This window comes from Rhamphochromis longiceps, linkage group LG9 (assembly GCF_057381845.1).
Source record: "Rhamphochromis longiceps isolate RC_006_pf linkage group LG9, R_longiceps_female_GT1.1, whole genome shotgun sequence".
Classification (NCBI taxonomy): Eukaryota; Metazoa; Chordata; class Actinopteri; order Cichliformes; family Cichlidae; genus Rhamphochromis; species Rhamphochromis longiceps.
This window is the reverse complement of record NC_140565.1, coordinates 24,642,354-24,659,176: the sequence shown is the minus strand read 5'-3', so window position 1 is coordinate 24,659,176 and position 16,823 is coordinate 24,642,354. Positions and strand designations below refer to the sequence as shown.

Below are 16,823 nucleotides of genomic sequence, written 5' to 3'. Positions count from 1 at the left end.
GTACAAATTGGAGTCTATTAGATAGATATGATACAAACCACTGCAGTGCAGTACCTGTAATACCTACAGCATGTTCTAATTGCTCTAATAGGATATTATGGTCAACAGTATCGAACGCTGCACTGAGGTCTAGCAGGTCAAGCACAGAGATAAGTCCACTGTCAGAGGCCATAAGAAGATCATTTGTAACCTTCACTAAAGCTGTTTCTGTGCTGTGATGAGCTCTGAAACCTGACTGAAACTCTTCAGATAAGCCATTCCTCTGCAGATGATCTGTTAGCTGTTTGACAACTACTCTTTCAAGGATTTTTGATATGACAGGAAGGTTGGAGATTGGCCTATAATTAGCTAAGACTGCTGGGTCTAGAGATGGCTTTTTAAGTAAAGGTTTAACTGCAGCTAGCTTGAAGGCCTGTGGTACATAGCCGATTATTAGAGATAGGTTGATCATATTTAAGATCGAAGCATTCATTAATGGCAGGACTTCTTTGAGCAGTTTTGTAGGAATGGGGTCTAAAAGACACGTTGATGGTTTGGAGGAAGTAATTATTGAAGTTAACTCAGAAAGATCAACTGGAGAAAAAGAGTCTAAATGAATATCAAGGGTACTGAAAGTACCTGTAGATAATATTACATCTGTGAGATGATTTTGAGTAATTTATTTTCTCTAATTAAAATTTTATTTGTGAAGAAGTTCATGAAGTCATTACTAGTTAACGATTGTTGGCTCAAAAGAGCTCTGACTTTTTGTCAGCCTGGCTACAGTGCTGAAGAGAAACCTGGGGTTGTTCTTATTTTCTTCAATCAGTGATGAATAGTAAGATGTTCTGGCTTTGCAGAGGGCTTTCTTATAAAGCAGCAAACTATTTCTCCAGGCTAAAAGATGATCTTCTAAATTTGTGACACGCCATTTCCTCTCCAGCTTACGAGTCATCTGCTTTAGGGTACGTGTTTGAGAATTATACCACGGAGTCAGGTACTTCTGATTAGAGACCTTAGTTCTCACCGGAGCTACAGTATCCAGAGTCGTACGTATTCTTAAACGTAGTTAAAGCGCTTTCAGAAAGACATCTACTGTAATGAAGTCTGTTCTCCACCGCTGTGTAATCAATTATCGTAAATGTAAATGTTATCAGGAAATGATCAGACAGGAGAGGGTTTTCAGGAAACACTGTTAAATGTTCAGTTTCTATGCCACATGATAAAACAAGATCTAGAGTGTGATTAAAGTGGTGGGTGGGTTCTTTTACAGTTTGAGAGAAGCCAATTGAGTCTAATAACAGATTAAATGCCATGTTGAGGCTGTCATTTTTAGCATCTACATGGATGTTAAAATCACCCACAATAATTATTTTATCTGAGCTGAGAACTAAATCAGATAAAAAGTCTGAGACAGAAAGTCTGAGTTTCTGCCTTACACAGACAGAAACTCTGTGTAAGGCCCAGGTGGACAATAGATGATAACAAGTAAGACTGGTTTCTGAGTTTTACAGCTGGGGTGAACAAGGCTAAGCATCAGGCTTTCAAATGAATTAAAAGTCTGTCTTGGTCTTTGGTTGATTAATAGGCTGGTGTGAAAAATTACTGCCACTGATGCTGCCGCTGATACTGTATTGTTCTTTCTTTGTGATTGTTTATGTTTAAGTTGTTTGTTGCTGGTTTTTAGTTTGTTTTTTGTCTTTTTGGGAGCTGACACAGTCTCTATTGAGATGGGTTTTTGGGGGGGGTAGCAGGAGGAGAGAAGCTGCAGAGAGGCGTGTAAGGCTGCAACTCTGCTTCCTGGTCCCAACTCTGGATAGTCATATTTTGGGGGGTTTAATAAATTTGTCCATGTTTCTAGAAATGAGAGCAGCTCCATCCAAAGTGGGATGGATGCCGTCTCTCCTAACAAGACCAGGTTTCCTCCAGAAGGTTTGCCAATTATCTATGAAGCCCACATCGTTTCTGGGACACCACTCAGACAGCCACCAATTTAAGGAGAACATGCGGCTAAACATGTCACTCCTGGTCTGATTGGGGAGGGACCAGAGAAAACTACAGAGTCCGACATTGTTTTGGCAAAGTTGCACACCGATTCAATATTGATTTTAGTGACCTCCAATTGGCGCAACCGGGTGTCATTACTGCCAACGTGAATTATGATTTTACTGAATTTACGTTTACCCTTAGCCAGCAGTTTTAAATTTCCTTCAATGTCGCCTGCTTTAAAGTATTTAAGTGCATATGCATATGCTTAGTTGTGACACTGCGATAGACTTCAGTGAAAGTTTCTAAAACTACATGAACCTATTTCAGCCTCAGCAGTTGGAGAAGACAACTCCCTTTACAGGTGCTGATAACGCAAAGGCCGTAAAACAGTAGACCCATTGTTCAGTTAGGTTTCATAGCGAGGCGCGTGATGTGTGGTATGATCAATTTGTAACTTCCTCCCTCTTCCTTGGAATGCATAAAGGAGTGGGAGCACCAATTCTGTTTCAGAACGCTCATTACCTTGTGTCCCTTTCTGTCTGTCCTGTTTAGTTCTGTCAAGTTCATATGTCTTAGTCCTGTTTTTTTTGTTTTGTTTTGTTTTTTTAGGGTGTTTGTTTAGTTTTGTGTCCTGTTGGGTTGTTGGATTCTGTTCACTTGTGTCTTTTCCCCAGCTGTTTCCTCTCTCCCTAATTGCCTTGTGTGTATTTAAGTCCAAAATTGCTGTCTGCTTGTTGTCTTGTCCGTCCTCGCAGAATGTTTTGTTTGAAGATTCGTAGATGTTGAATTCTTTGTTTGGCTGGCTCTTTTGAAAATCTGGATTATTTGTTCTCAGTTTAAGTTAATAAAGCTGCTTTTTTACTGAATTTACGTTTACCGTTAGCCAGCAGTTTTAAATTTCCTTCAATGTCGCCTGCTCTGGCCCCTGGAAGACAATTGACTATGGTTGCCGGTGTCTCTAGCTTCACATGTCTGAGAACAGAATCACCAATTACCAGAGTTTGACCCCCGGCGGGTGTGTTGTCGAGTGGGGAAAAACGGTTAGACACATGAACAGGTTGGTGGTGTACCTGGGGCTTCTGTTTAGGACTATGCTTCCTCCTCACTGTCACCCTCTTTCCCCAGCTGCTTGGGGTCTGCCGGGGAACAGCTACTGAGGCCTACGCTATCTTCGGCTTCACTGCGTATAAGGGCCTGGCAAGCTACAGGTGAATAAAGGATGCGAATCAGAGTCTCCAATTCAGTAATCCTGGCCTCCAGAGCTGCAAATATGCTACATTTGTTACAAGTATCATTTACCATTTACTAAAGGAGGCCGAGGAGTAACTAAACATCTGACACAATGAGCAGAAAAGTGCAGGAGGGACAGGTGAAGAGGCCATGGTGCTAGCGAGTCAGCTACGAGCTAAGCTAGGCTAGCAAAACAATAAAGACACAATGAGTGAATACTTTGGCTATAAATTAGGGAGTGACTACGATGACCTGGATGACTTAGTACCTTCACAGACACAGAGTTGAAAATGATAAACTAACTGTGAAATATTTATTTTGAAGCTTTACATTTGCTGTGCTTGTGATTTCACTCACTGAAGAACAAAATAGTTGTATGGATGCATTCACCCCACACATTTCCCTTACTGGGTCTACTGACTGCAGGTGGGAAGACCTGGGCAGACTTGTGCGCAATTGTAACAGAACGTGTGACTGGCAAGTCAGGGAGGAGCCAAAAATGTTGTTCTCCCTAAAACTGAATGCTTATAAAACAGTTATGCTGTCTATTGTTATACTGTTCACTGTGTTCGCTCAGTTGAAAATGGTGGTTTAATTGTTTATTGCAGGTCACACCCTGTGCAGACTCCTCTCATGCACTGGTGTCTGACAGCCTGTGGGCCTCATCTAAATATGATGCAGGAATGATTAAAAATTGCAAACCAGTTTACCTCATCTTTTCCTGTCAACTTAGTTGGTTAAGAATTGATATATAAATTAGTTGATTGTTATTAGATCAGGGAAAGATCATTTGATCATAACACAAGTGAATAGAATGTTGCAAATGAGCGGAGACTAACAGACGGAGTTTCTTGTTTCTGATGTATGTGAAGCTTGCACCTAGACATACATGCACGCCTGCTTCAATGGAACAAACTGGCTTTGTCAAATACATGACAGCAATCTCAAACATTTTTATTTTACAAGCTAAGTACAATGATTGGGTGTGTGACTAAACTGAGTGCAACAGTACAAACCTGGGATGAAACATTACAATGAGGTGTTTAGTAAGCATCTGACAGCAAACATTAGTGTTGTGTGAACTGTGCAGCTGCTAACAAAAATTTATTATTGTATTCAGCAGGTGGAACTATGCCAGTTGACACCAGACCCCAGATTCTGTCAGTTAGTTGTGTGGATGCCTGCTATGACTTTTGGTAGTCATAACTTTTATACTTTTTCAGATATTAAGCTTTTTATGTCATTTTTTGGCCCATTTTGCTGAATAGGACCACATTATCAGTGTGATCACAAGTTTTGCTTGCTTGGCTGAGCCATGTTTTAGCTCAGTGAGATAAGCAGCCGTTCTCAGAGAGGGAGGCCCGGGTTCAAATCCAGGTTGTGGCAACATTTCTTTCACTTAACAGTTAAACTTTTTTAACTCTTTTCAACACAAATTTCAGCTTTTTCACCGCTTATCAGCACAATTTTCAGTTTTTTCTGATGTTTTCAGCACAAATCCAAGCTTTTTAAGCTGTTTTCAGCAAAAAACCTCTTTTCAGCAGAAATTCTGCTCATTCAACTCTTTTCAGCAGAAATTCTGCTGATTAAACTCTTTTCAGCAGAAATTCTTCTTATTCACCTCTTATCAGCACAATTCTCAGCCTCTTCTGCTCATTTCAGCACAATTATCAGTCTCTCCACCTCTTCTTTGTCAGAAAGATGTTGGCGCAGTGAGATGAGAACCTGCCTTGAGTACCAGAAGGGCCAGGTTCGAATCCTGCTCAGAGCAACATTCTTTGCTTTTTTTTTTTTTCAATTTTTTCAGCTTTTTTCAGCAGACATCTTCAGCGTTAAGGCATCCACACAGCATTTTCGCAGGAAATGCAAATTTTTCTAGTTTTGGTTTGTTTCCTCTTTCCAAGAGAAAGGCAGTTTTATGCTTGGACATGTCCTAAACAGTGCACTTAAATCAAACCTGTCAGGTGTCATCCCTCCAGGGAATGATATTTTGTGTGTTGTTGATTTAATAATCAGCTCTCTTTTCAGCAGGCCTGCAAAATTGATACTAAAGCGCTATAAAATATTCTTATTGAAAACAATCAAGTGTGATTCTCCGGATTTCAATGGGCTTATAAATTCACTTATCTGGGACACTGATCACATCAGGTGGTAAGTCCTGAGTTTAAAAGTGTTGTAGCAATAAAAAAAAAAAATTTTATTGGTTGCATTTTGCATACAAATGTTAGACTTAGATGAAGAAAAGAGGTTAGTGAGAGTGAGGATGAACATGCAAAATTTTCCCTCTAACACTTTAGAATGATGCACATAGTGAACCTCTCTGAGTATGCTGTTGATGCTGAATGGTGTTGAATTGGAAATTTTGTTTTGGTGATTTTATAAAATAATCAAAGGTGGGATGTAATAGAAAATTTCTATTATATTCATTTAAAGTATTTAAGTGCATATGCTTAGTTGTGACACTGCGATAGACTGTTCAGTGAAAGTTTCTAAAACTACATGAACCTATTTCAGCCTCAGCAGTTGGAGAAGACAACTCCCTTTACTGGTGCTGATAACGCAAAGGGCGTAAAACAGTAGACCCATTGTTCAGTTAGGTTTCATAGCGAGGCGCGTGATGTGTGGTATGATCAATTTGTAACTTCCTCCCTCTTCCTTGGAATGCATAAAGGAGTGGGAGCACCACTTCTGTTTCAGAACGCTCATTACCATGAAACTGATGTTTTGATGTGTTCTCCTGCATGTAGTAATAAATAGCGTGACCACAGCTGACTGTGTTGCAGACTTTATTTACAGAGAATTCAATGACACCAAAGTGCAGTTTGAACAACGCCGTCTGTGATTAATGCAGATGGAGTGTTTACAATCTTACGAAGTCTTTGACTTAAAGGTCTTCTTAGTCTTTTTTTTTTTTATGGTGTTTAAGTTTTGTGTCCTGTTGTGTTGTTGGATTCTGTTCACTTGTGTCTTTTCCCCAGCTGTTTCCTCTCTCCCTAATTGCCTTGTGTGTATTTAAGTCCAAAATTGCTGTTTGCTTATTGTCTTGTCCGTCCTCGCAGAATGTTTTGTTTGAATATTCTTTGTTTGGCTGGCTCTTTTGAAAATCTGGATTATTTGTTCTCAGTTTAAGTTAATAAAGCTGCTTTTCAGTTTATCCCTCCTGTTTCTGAACCCTTAATTTGGGTCAAGCTCTCCCAGTCATACAGCAAACTTTTCCAATTTCACTAAAAATGCAAAATATGAAACAACAGGCCCTGAAATCTCAAAGCTGAGTAATATTCAAGAATGGATCTTGGCAGTTTTGAAACGCTTCCCAGGATAAGCCACAAAATGTCCTTAAATATCCTGCCTATGAACGCAGCTCAGGATTACATGATGTTTATTTCTTAGTGCAGCTGAGTTTGTGTGTTTCTGTGTGTTGCAGAAAACTACAACACTGTTGTTAGCGTTTAGAAATTGTAGGTTATAAAACAGTATGAATGTGTTTTGAAACATGGCGGTGCAGCGTTTATCACTGTCAGCTCACAGAAAGAAGGTCCTGGGTTTGAATCCGCCCACCGGCTGGAGCCTTTCTGTGTGGAGTTGTTCTGTTCTCCCTGTACCTGCATGTTTTCTCTTCAGCCTCCTCTCACAATCCAAACACATGCATGAATGATTGTGCGTCTCAGTGTTACTCCTGCAATAGACTGCTAACCTGTCCTGGGTGCACCTTACCGTTCACCTCCTGGCACCTGCATAGGCTCCAGTCTCACCACAACTCTGGATTCGATAAGTGATTCAGAAAAAGGGGATTTTCAAATGTAGTAATTTTCTTTTTATGTCAAATGTTTCACATAAACTACAGAAGCATTAGAGCGACACCTTGTGGTCTCTCTTCGCAGCTGCAAATAACAATCCTTTGATTTGAATCATATTCTTCCTCTGCACCATAAACACTCAGACTCTTGGACTCTGACCACGAGTGACGTCCTAGTGGATTCATGAACTGTCAGTGCAGATGCTTGTCAGACACCTCATGTGTGCTAGTTTTTAGAGCGACAAAGAAACAACAGACAAGACTTCAACACAGGAAAGAAGCAGCATTTGTTTCGCAATGACTGTGGTGCACAAGTGGTTTCAACATCCGCACTTTAATCAGTTAGTGCTATAACGTATATGTAATTAACAAAAAAACCATGACAACCAGAGACTGTATATACCTTTATGCTTATATGTTTTGGATGGGTTAGAGGACAGTGTCTTATTGCCTATAGAACATCTTAACATACATTTTATTGCTGTTTCTTTTTTTTAAACCCAAATTTTGTCCTTTTCAGCATTTCCAGCAACACTGCAGGTCCTCTTGTTAGGAATCAGTCTGCTCCACTGAGTGAGAGACACGGTTGTTTAAAGGTTTTTGACTCTGTGTTTATTTTCTCATAATTGAATCTGGACTTGTTCTCCTTAACATCCCGAATAGATGGAACATATTTAATAAAAACATACATTTTATCACCATACATGACGGTTTACATGCAAAGATGGTTTCATATATGACTTCAGAAGCATCACTTTGTGCCTCTGGACCATGTGGAGCCCACCAACATGACATTTTTTCTCTTCTCCCAGCTTTTTGAATTTCATGTGTATCATATTTGCTTAATGTGGCATGAAAATTAAAGTTTATGAATTTAAAACTGAAATCAGATCTGCACTCGGTGCCTGGAAACACTCGACAAGGAATTGGCTACCCTCCTCTGACCTACAGTGGCTTGCAAAGGTATTTGGCCCCACTTTTCAGTTATTTATTTGTAAAAAATGTTTGGAATCATGTATGATTTTTGTTCCACTTCTAACGTGTACACCACTTTGTGTTGGTCTTTCACGTGGAATTCCAATAAAATAGATTCATGTTTGTGACAAAATGTGGGAAAGTTCAAGGGGGCCGAATACTTTTGCAAGCCACTGTATATAAGTTGCTCATGGATTCTGGGTCCCTCAGACCCAGGTCCCTGACATCTAAAGTTATTGGAGAAAACCAAACAGCATATCAGCACAAACACCTCATAACAACTGCGCTGCCCAGTGGTGGAGGGATGGTGATGCAGGCTGGCTTTACACCTACAAGACCTGGGTGCCTTTCAGTCATTGATTCAACCATAAGCTCTATATGCCTAATTACTCTAGATTCAAATGTGATGTCTGATAGCTAAACTACTACCCCCCTGCACCCCTGCTACTGTCACATGTGAAAATGATCCCAAGCACAGCAGCAACAACACCAACAGGATGACTGAAAATGAAAGAATGAAGGTGTTTGCAATGGCCCAGTCCAAGTTTGAAATGCTGTAGTGGAAGCTTAAGAGAGCGTTACATTAACAAATGTCCTCAAACCTCAATGGACTGAAGCCACATTGTGAACAAGAGTGGGACCAAAATTCCCACACAATAATGTAAGAGACTGAAGATGATTACTATGCTGAAAATTTGCACTCTGTGCCTCCAATTAAAATAAAAGCTCAAAGTAGTTATTTCTGTACTGTAGTGATGGGTCGTTCGCAAACGAAATGGCTCTTAGAGCCGGGTCTTTGACGTGAACGACGCCAGCCGGCTCCTTATCGCGAGCCGTCAAGTGGGTTTTTTTTTTTTCTTTCTCTCAGCCTCTCTTGCACTTTCTGCTTCACTCAGCAGCAGCCTTGTGCTTTAGGCTGGGCAGAGGGGGGAGGGGCGGTAATTACACTCAGTAGCACAGGAACAGAGCCAGAGGGGGAGAGAGGGAAAGAGAGCCAGGGACCAGTGTTGCCAACTTAGCGACTTTGTTGCTATATTTAGCGAGTTTTCAGACCCCTTAGGAACTTTTTTTCTAAAAAAAAGTCGCTAAAAAAAGACGTGAAAGCGCGTATCGCTTTTACTCTCAACAAGCAGCGGGTGCTGTAACGCAGTCAGTTCTTCTTTTACTCTTTTACTCTTATGCTGTTTTGTGGATCACAAGGTTTAAAACTACTTATAAACACACACACAAAGTAACTCCACCAGAGTGCCTATTTCGGGTCACTTTTACTGGTCCAAGCCCGGGTAGAGGAGCAGGGTTGGAATTGTGACATTAAAAAAAACAATAATTGCTAAAAGAAATTTAATTTGTAGTTCTAAATAAACTCTAAATGCATTTAGGACGTTTTTAACTCACTTTATGTCTCTTCCACGATGTTATTTCTCTCTCCAACAACATAGGTTACAATTAGATTAGCATGACCAATTATGCAAATTAGGCGATGATGTCATTTAGCGACTTCTAGCGACTTTTAGGACAGCCAATAGCGATTTTCCTTACTGAGGAGTTGGCAACACTGCCAGGGACAACAACGTCACATTAGAAAGGTATAGTAATCATCCACAACTATTTTCAGTTGCAGATGATAAAGGATTCAGAAAGTTTATTCATGCAGGTCCATATGACAGAGAATATGCATCTTCTTTTTGTTTTCATATTTTAATTTATATTTAATTGTGTTGTGGTTTGCAGTGTTTTGTGTTGTTTTCACTTTAAATTTGTAAAAGGAAAAAGCTGAAAATTTAAATAGTTAAAAGTTGAAATGTGAATAGTTGATTTTTGTATTAAATGATTTATTTATTACATTTTATGTGGAGTGAATAAATAAAAGTACATTTACGGTGGCCCCTAGAGACAAAGCACATACAAACTTCAAATCACGTATGAACTCTGAAGTAAGTACAAACTCTGAAACACGTAAAAACTCAGAAGCACATAAAAACTCAAAACACGTACAAAAGACAACAGAAGTGCTCCAGGATGCTGGGCGCAGTGTTGAGCTTTTGTTACCTAGTGGCTACACAAGCCAGCAAGTACCAACAACCGGATTTGGTGTGTGGTAGTAGCAGGTAAATGAAAATTTTTTTTTAAATTATTTGAATATATATATGAGTGCCTGTGTATAAATACACAAACAATACACATATGCTTTCAATTGTGTAATTTAAGTGATCTAGTAGCTCTGCTTTGGAAGTTCAGTTCATGCTAGAAATGTGTTTTGGAGTTGCGGGACCACCGCATATATTTATATATAAACATATATAAATAAAACCACTTTTTTTTACGTTAGTAATTCCTTTTGTGCATAATTTTATATTATTGTTAATAACAAATTAATTGCAACAAAACAACTTGAAGAGCCGGTTCGGAGCCGAAAGAGCCGGCTCTTTTTAGTGAGTCGAACCGAAAGAGCCGGAAATCCCATCACTACTGCACTGCTCACAGCCAGTCTTTGTGGCATTAGTACTTACTTTAACAAAGGAAAACATGTGTTTCAAACAGGTTAAAGAGTCTAAGGGTGGGAATGTCCTGATGTGAAGCAACAGCTTGTCTACAGTTTTGGAGCCACAGATGAAATGAGGTACTGTATTCGTTTTGTAAACTGAGCCAAAGGAGAGTATATAAACTGAAAAAAGAACTGGGCCAAGGAAAAATATCAGTTGCTATTAGGTCTAGACAACATGAAGATACTTAATTCAGGGAAAAAGAAAGAAAAATGAAAGAATGTTTAATATTCAATGCAGGCCAGAGTCATCTACAAAATCTGTGTTAGTTTTGATATCAGCTACATATCTCAAATTTTTATTATTTATTAATACTTAAGAAAATCTGTTTAATGGCATGAATATAAACACAGGGAACAAGAGGCTGGTCAAATACCTTTCATTTTATTTTTTGCCACTTGGTTACAATACTTTGTGCTTTACAGAGGGAAGCTGTAAAGAGAAAAAAATGCACATTCAGAGCTAAGATTCAGAACCTTGCAAAGCTAACCAGAAAGAAAAAGGAGCGGCTTGTTCATGCGCTGGTATATGTTGCTTTAACAGCATCGCTGAAGGTTTATGTCAAAGGATGGTCGCACACAAGCATCACTTCATGCCTTTGGACTTTTGAGAGCTCCAGATTTCTTCGCACTCTCTGTTCACCACCAGTTTGCCGTCATCGGTCAGTTGAAGACGGCACATGTTGCAGTCAGGTTTGGCAGAGTTGGCAGAGTTTGTGTGCCACTTAGCCGTGTCACACTTGTTGTACATGACCAGGTTGCAGTCAGCCTGCATGCACAGACGGACGGCGTCTGATCCATCAGTGTCTGAAGCCCACAAAGGCTTCCAGCCATAGATGACAAAATTGCCATCACCCTGCAACCACAAAGAAATCACACATTAGATAACTGTCAGCATGCATGACTGGAAAACAAGGCTTTTATGAGCTTCTGAACTGAGAAAATTTGAAGTAGTCACCTGAAATATAGCTTTGTACTGCTTGTTGTTGGACACTAGGTAGTCTCCCCTCCGGAGCTCATCGTTTTTGGACAAGAAGTTCCTGCTCATGATCCTGCAACACACAACAAAGTCAGAATTTTATTTGCGCACATCAATGAAACCTGTTCTTCTTACATTCATTTTTATCCAAAAACTTGATAACAATTGCAAACTTCTCTTCATTTGCAGATATTTAACAGAATGCATTTATTTTAAAGTATACTTACAGGCTTGAATGTCTTCGACCAGTGAGAGTTCAGCAAATTCAGAGAGGTGATGTGTGAGAGGTAAGATTTACATTTTTATATACCACAGATGAGGGCGGTGACAAAAAGTGAAAAGGGGGCTGAGAAAGGGGCATTAAGCCCTCCTTTTTACGCTTTTGTTCGTCTGACATTTAAAATTTGACAGACTATACTTTAATCGTTCTGACCTTTCCATCTTGGCAAATCAGTAAACATCTTTGTATAGAAAAGTGTGATTATACAGCATGCAGCATTCAAGGTCATGCCTTCAGGGTCTTTACTAAGTACCTCTTCAACAAGTTTTGTCCTGTAAGGGCAAATCCTTTTCTAGGCAGCCCTGTGCTTTGAGTAATTTTAAGTAGTACTTTGAGTTAGCTACGTTAAGAATTTCCATTTCTGTCTTCTCACTCTTTTCTCTTAAGACTATAACATTAAAAAATACATGTAATCTGTGCAGTTTAACGGAAAAAAACCTGGCTGTCATTCTTACCTTTTTACATTTTTATTTTCCGGTTCTGTTCTGCTCAGTTGTTCAAGTAATACCAGGATATTAAAAGGTGAAGAAAAAAAACAATCTTCAAGGTTTTCAAACAACCTTTAAAGCTTTTAGAATTCAACTTTGAGCCAAATTTAAAAATCATGTTAATTACATGAAATAGTATTTAGGTTATTGTAGAATTAAATTTACTTGTACGTATTATTACAGTGACATCTGCAGTCTTAACCAGCTTAACGTTGCTGTGTTCCTTAGAAGCCCTGCAGAAAAGTGGTTATTAGATGAGACAGTTTTTCTTGTTAGTGGGCATGTTTCTATGATGAGGAATTTGGCCTGTAAAGAATCTGGATTTCTAACAAGTTTAAACAACACAGTAATGCATTGTTACATTTCCTGGGTAATGCAACGGTTGGGTAATTTATTACACACACAGCTGTTTGTCCTCTTTTTTATTATATGTCACACATGGAATGCAATGAGTTCAACAAGAAAAAAACACTTCTTTCACACGTTTATCACAAATGAGTGAGTGAATGATAAAAATTAAAGTGGAGTATGCATTTAACCAGTTAACTAATGGTTACTACAGATTTCTTTCCTTATAGCTTTCTGGATATATTTGAGCTGCAATGGGAAATCTATGCTTTCACAGCCAAAAGTGTAGGAGCGCCACTGTGGTAGACCATTTTTTTGTAGTGATCCTCCCTGGCTTTCTTCATCTCCTGAATCAAGAAAGAACACAAAAAGATGAATGTGTGAATATTATTCACACATAGAAAACTACACGGAAAGCTAAAAAATGTCCAGAGTTTTAAAAGTAAAATAGAGAGCAGAAGAACATCAAAAGCAAAAACATAGAAAAGGACAACAACCCAAAATGTTCTTATTACACATGAGTAATACTACCTCTGTGAATCTCGGTTTCTGGATACAGTGAACGTATGGGTTGGGTTGGGCTTCTATCTGTTCTCCTGATGTTTTGTAGCAAACTGCACAATCCATCAGAGGCTGTGGAGCAATGACAACATGAAGAGCATAACAGTGGTGCTGATGCTTTGATAGACGGTAAAGTTAACACTCCTTTTTTAAAAACACATTTGCTCACTCGATCATTCCTGTAGGGGCATCTCTGAGGGTCAGTCTCAGTTGTTCCTTTCGGACACCTGGTGGGTTTCAGGTGGAAGTGGTGGTAGAAGTATCTCATACCAAATCCACCCTGAAAGAGAACATAGGATAATTTTATGGGGAGCTACAAACACGTTGTTTGATACGTCTGTTCAGCTGATTTGTCAATGCAAATATCTTAACAGACAATCACATGGCAGCAACTGAATTGATGTAAACACTGCTGAGACAACCTACTAAAGTTCAAATAAAGCATTAGAAAGGGGAATTAAGTGAAACTAAATCTGGCATGGTTGTTGGTGCCAGACAGGCTGCTTTGAGTATTTTGGAAAATGCAGATCTGTTGGGATTTTCCAACACAACCATCTCTAGGGTTTACAACAACTGGTTTGAAAAAAAGAAACTATCCTGCAACCTCAACATTTAGATGAGACCATGGATCCATCCTGTCTTGTATCAAAAGGACAATGCACTGTGTGGACTTTGCATATTCTCCCCATGTCTGCGTGGGTTCTCTGCGGGTACTCTTGCTTTCTCCCACTGTTTAAAGACATGCAGTTAGTGGGTTTGGGTGACTCTAAATTGCCCTAGTGAATGTTGTTGGGTTGTTTTGTTTGTCTTTCAGTGTTAGCCCAACATTAGGCTGCTGACCTTCCTCTTGCCCTATGCTAGCTTGGAAACCCCGCAACCCTGATAAGGATAAATGGAAGAGAATTGATGGATTGAAAAGGTCGAAAGCACGATGGTTAAGTGGAAACTGCACCTTGGACAGAAACAGCTGCATTATACTGCTAGGACAACTTCAGCTCTTTGCAAGTATCTGCACACAGCATGCTAACATTGAACTAGCCAGACAGGATGCTAACGTTAAGCTAGCCAAAAACCCAGAGTGATTTTAAAGTTGACTGAATGCCGACCCCAGCCCAGCAGCCAGACCCTGAACTTCAACAGGTAACAAACCAATGAGCAGTCAGCTGCCTCTTTTTCTAGCTGCTCATGTTTCTAAAGTTGATCATTTTAAAGTCTCTGTGTGCTGTTTTTCATTTTTGCTTTGTGTTTGCAGCTTTGTGTTCAACTACACAGCAGGCAATTAATTTGCACAAATGTAATGTCTTTGATATACTGCCTAGTAATTGTGGTGACTCTCAAAATAGAGCCATCCCAATGAGAATCAATAAGTGGTAACAATAATTCTAACAAAATTATTGATTCGATAACAAAATCCTTATCATCTTTCTCATCCCTAATGGCTGATAAAGCCCATAAAATAAATGCAATAAACTGAATCTTTAATGTGTTTGTGTGGGAACAGCAGCCACAGAGAAAAGGTTCCACAGAGAAATCTGTTAGAAATGTAGTTTCTTGATGTAATTCCAGTTCAGTGTGCACAGCCCACTAACAGGCTTCAGAGCTTTTCTTTGGTTGTTTGTGATGGTCAGAATTTAATCTGCAGGGGCTGTGGCCTCCACTTCGCTCCACCTCCTAAACTATGAGACAGTTTCTGGAAAGAGGACACATGTCAGGATGCCAGGAGGCAGAATAAAAGTCCAAATAAATCTTCATGCGCAGAGGTCATGCAGAACAAGGCAAACAATCAAGGACTAAATTCCAAAAACAGCAAACTGATAAACAAGTAAGCAGGCCAAAGGGAACATAAGGGAACCAAGGACTACGAGGAAGACGTGATGAGTGTTATAAACACAAGTGAAATGGAAAACTGGCGTACTAAATAGTAGCATATGGGTAATTTAAAGCAACTGACAACACCTAACTACTGATTTTATTTTCTGTTTATTGCAGGTTATTATGCACAAGCTCATTTTCATCAAAGTTTGGAGAATAAAGAACATATTTGCCTGAAATAGCAGATAATCCACTGCAGCTGAGCCTCTTGGCTTGAAAGTACATCACCAGATAAATTGCACTTCCGCTGGTGACAGCCAGAGCTTTATTATGAGTGTGTGGAGATATCCACCAAATATCTCTCTGTTCTTCAGTATACGTGCAGGTACAGTAGCAATACTCAGCTGAAGTGATCAGCAGATCTGAGATAAAACCAGCTGCAGTTCAGTTATCTGCCTCGCTCTCTCCCCATAGCACCCTGCATCTCACCATTCACATGTCCCCACATGTACATCCTGATGTGAAATCCTACAACTTTTTACCAGATATACATCTTTTTTGATTGTAAATGGTAAATGGGCTGTTTCTTAAATTGTGCTTTTTTACTCTATTTGAGCACTCAGAGCACTCTATACAACAATACCTATTCAAAAAAGCATGTTTTATTCTATGCCTCTTCCTAACATTCATATACATTCACACCACAATGAATCCTTTATAGGGCAACTCTGGGTTTCTGTATCTTGCACAAGGACACTTTGGTATGCAGACTGTGAAAGGCTCCAGTGTTTGAAAGTTTCACATTCAACACTTTCAGTTTTAGCTAAACCTCCTCTGTAAGGCCTTATATTTGAAAAAGAAAGGAGTGAAAGCAGTCTTTAATGTGTACATTCTCACAGAGACACACCTCATCCTGTTTTTTTCTCTGCTGGAAACATTTTCCTCCCTGACATTTAACATCTTGCGTACAGATAGGAAAACAAGTATGAGCCAGAATTTCCCGGAGCAAGAGAGAGGAAAAGTGTGCCAAGTCAGTGTTAACTGAAAGCAGACTTTTGGGGTTTTTTCTCTTTTTAAGATTACAATTCAATGTTTGTCTTTTAAATTTAGGCTGAAAATATCCTGCACACATTTGGGAGAGTGTGGTCTTTATCTCACCCCATCAGTGACGCTACATGTTTTCAAAGTGGGTGTCATTATGAAACAAAAAAACCCGAAGAGCTTGTAAAAGAGCTAAAGTTAAAAGATGCTTACCTCAGTTTCTAACTTCCCCACAGTTTTCAGAAAGCGATAATGCTGTTGGACCCTAGCGTGGGTGCTGAGCTGTTGCATTGCCAGATCCACTCCTTTCTTGTAGATTTCAGGCAGACCATTGTAAGAATCCTGAGCTTCAGCAGAGTACAGCACAGCAACTGCACAAACCAAAAGCAGCAAGCCAGCAGCCATTTTTCTCTGAGTCTGGGAGGAGAGCAGCTTAGAGAATAAAGACCCAAGTTCAAAACAAGTCCTATTATGGCTCTGGGAATCACAAGTGAAACTAAAAACATTGATCATTGACAGACCAGCAGCCGTACTCACTATTTACTTAATATCCCACCCGCTTTCCTGTAACACTCAGGAGGTCATAGCTTAAAACTTTCCAACAGAAAACATGCTCAGTGCCAAAAGAGGACTTAGATTATTACAATCAAGCCATGGTTCACTGATTCAGATCCTGGAAACAAGCTAAGTATGTGGTGCCAAGCTTTTAGCACCAGGACAAATCTAAAGGTTAGCAGTAATTAGATGAAAAGTTTTATTTTCATTTCATTAGATGGCTCTTTGTTTTTACCAACAAAAAAATA

The 16,823-nt window shown here is 39.5% G+C and overlaps 2 protein-coding genes across 3 annotated transcripts; both read right to left on the bottom strand.

The window, feature by feature from the left end:
- Nucleotides 1-10,911: 10,911 nt before the first annotated feature.
- Nucleotides 10,912-11,901, bottom strand: LOC146662394 (B-type lectin plumieribetin-like). Of its 2 annotated transcripts, XM_085417812.1 has the most exons (3): nt 11,718-11,763; nt 11,470-11,563; nt 10,912-11,367 (listed from the first exon to the last, which is right to left on the bottom strand). In XM_085417812.1, the coding sequence occupies exons 2-3, from the start codon at nt 11,557-11,559 to the stop codon at nt 11,098-11,100; spliced, it is 360 nt and encodes a 119-aa protein (XP_085273938.1). In that variant the 5' UTR covers nt 11,560-11,563; nt 11,718-11,763; the 3' UTR covers nt 10,912-11,097. The 2 variants fall into 2 exon arrangements, with proteins under 2 accessions (XP_085273938.1, XP_085273937.1); XM_085417811.1 differs by having other exon boundaries at nt 11,470-11,901.
- Nucleotides 11,902-12,539: 638 nt separating this feature from the next.
- LOC146662393 (uncharacterized) lies at nt 12,540-16,548 on the bottom strand. The gene is made up of 4 exons (XM_085417810.1): nt 16,234-16,548; nt 13,337-13,447; nt 13,138-13,239; nt 12,540-12,953 (listed from the first exon to the last, which is right to left on the bottom strand). Exons 1-4 carry the CDS (start codon nt 16,531-16,533, stop codon nt 12,870-12,872), a joined length of 597 nt encoding a protein of 198 aa, XP_085273936.1. The 5' UTR covers nt 16,534-16,548; the 3' UTR covers nt 12,540-12,869.
- Between the last annotated feature and the right edge of the window lie 275 nt (nt 16,549-16,823).

Excerpts from the sequence above, each read along its gene's own strand:
- LOC146662393 (XM_085417810.1), bottom strand. The coding sequence starts at position 16,533 with ATGATCAATGTTTTTAGTTTCACTTGTGATTCCCAGAGCCATAATAGG. Across the intron at positions 13,240-13,336 it reads GCCCCTACAGGAATGATCGA|CCTCTGATGGATTGTGCAGT; the intron begins GTGAGCAAATGT and ends ATTGCTCCACAG. Across the intron at positions 12,954-13,137 it reads AGAAACCGAGATTCACAGAG|GAGATGAAGAAAGCCAGGGA; the intron begins GTAGTATTACTC and ends TTCTTGATTCAG.
- LOC146662394 (XM_085417811.1), bottom strand. The coding sequence starts at position 11,559 with ATGAGCAGGAACTTCTTGTCCAAAAACGATGAGCTCCGGAGGGGAGAC. Across the intron at positions 11,368-11,469 it reads AGTACAAAGCTATATTTCAG|GGTGATGGCAATTTTGTCAT; the intron begins GTGACTACTTCA and ends TTGTGGTTGCAG.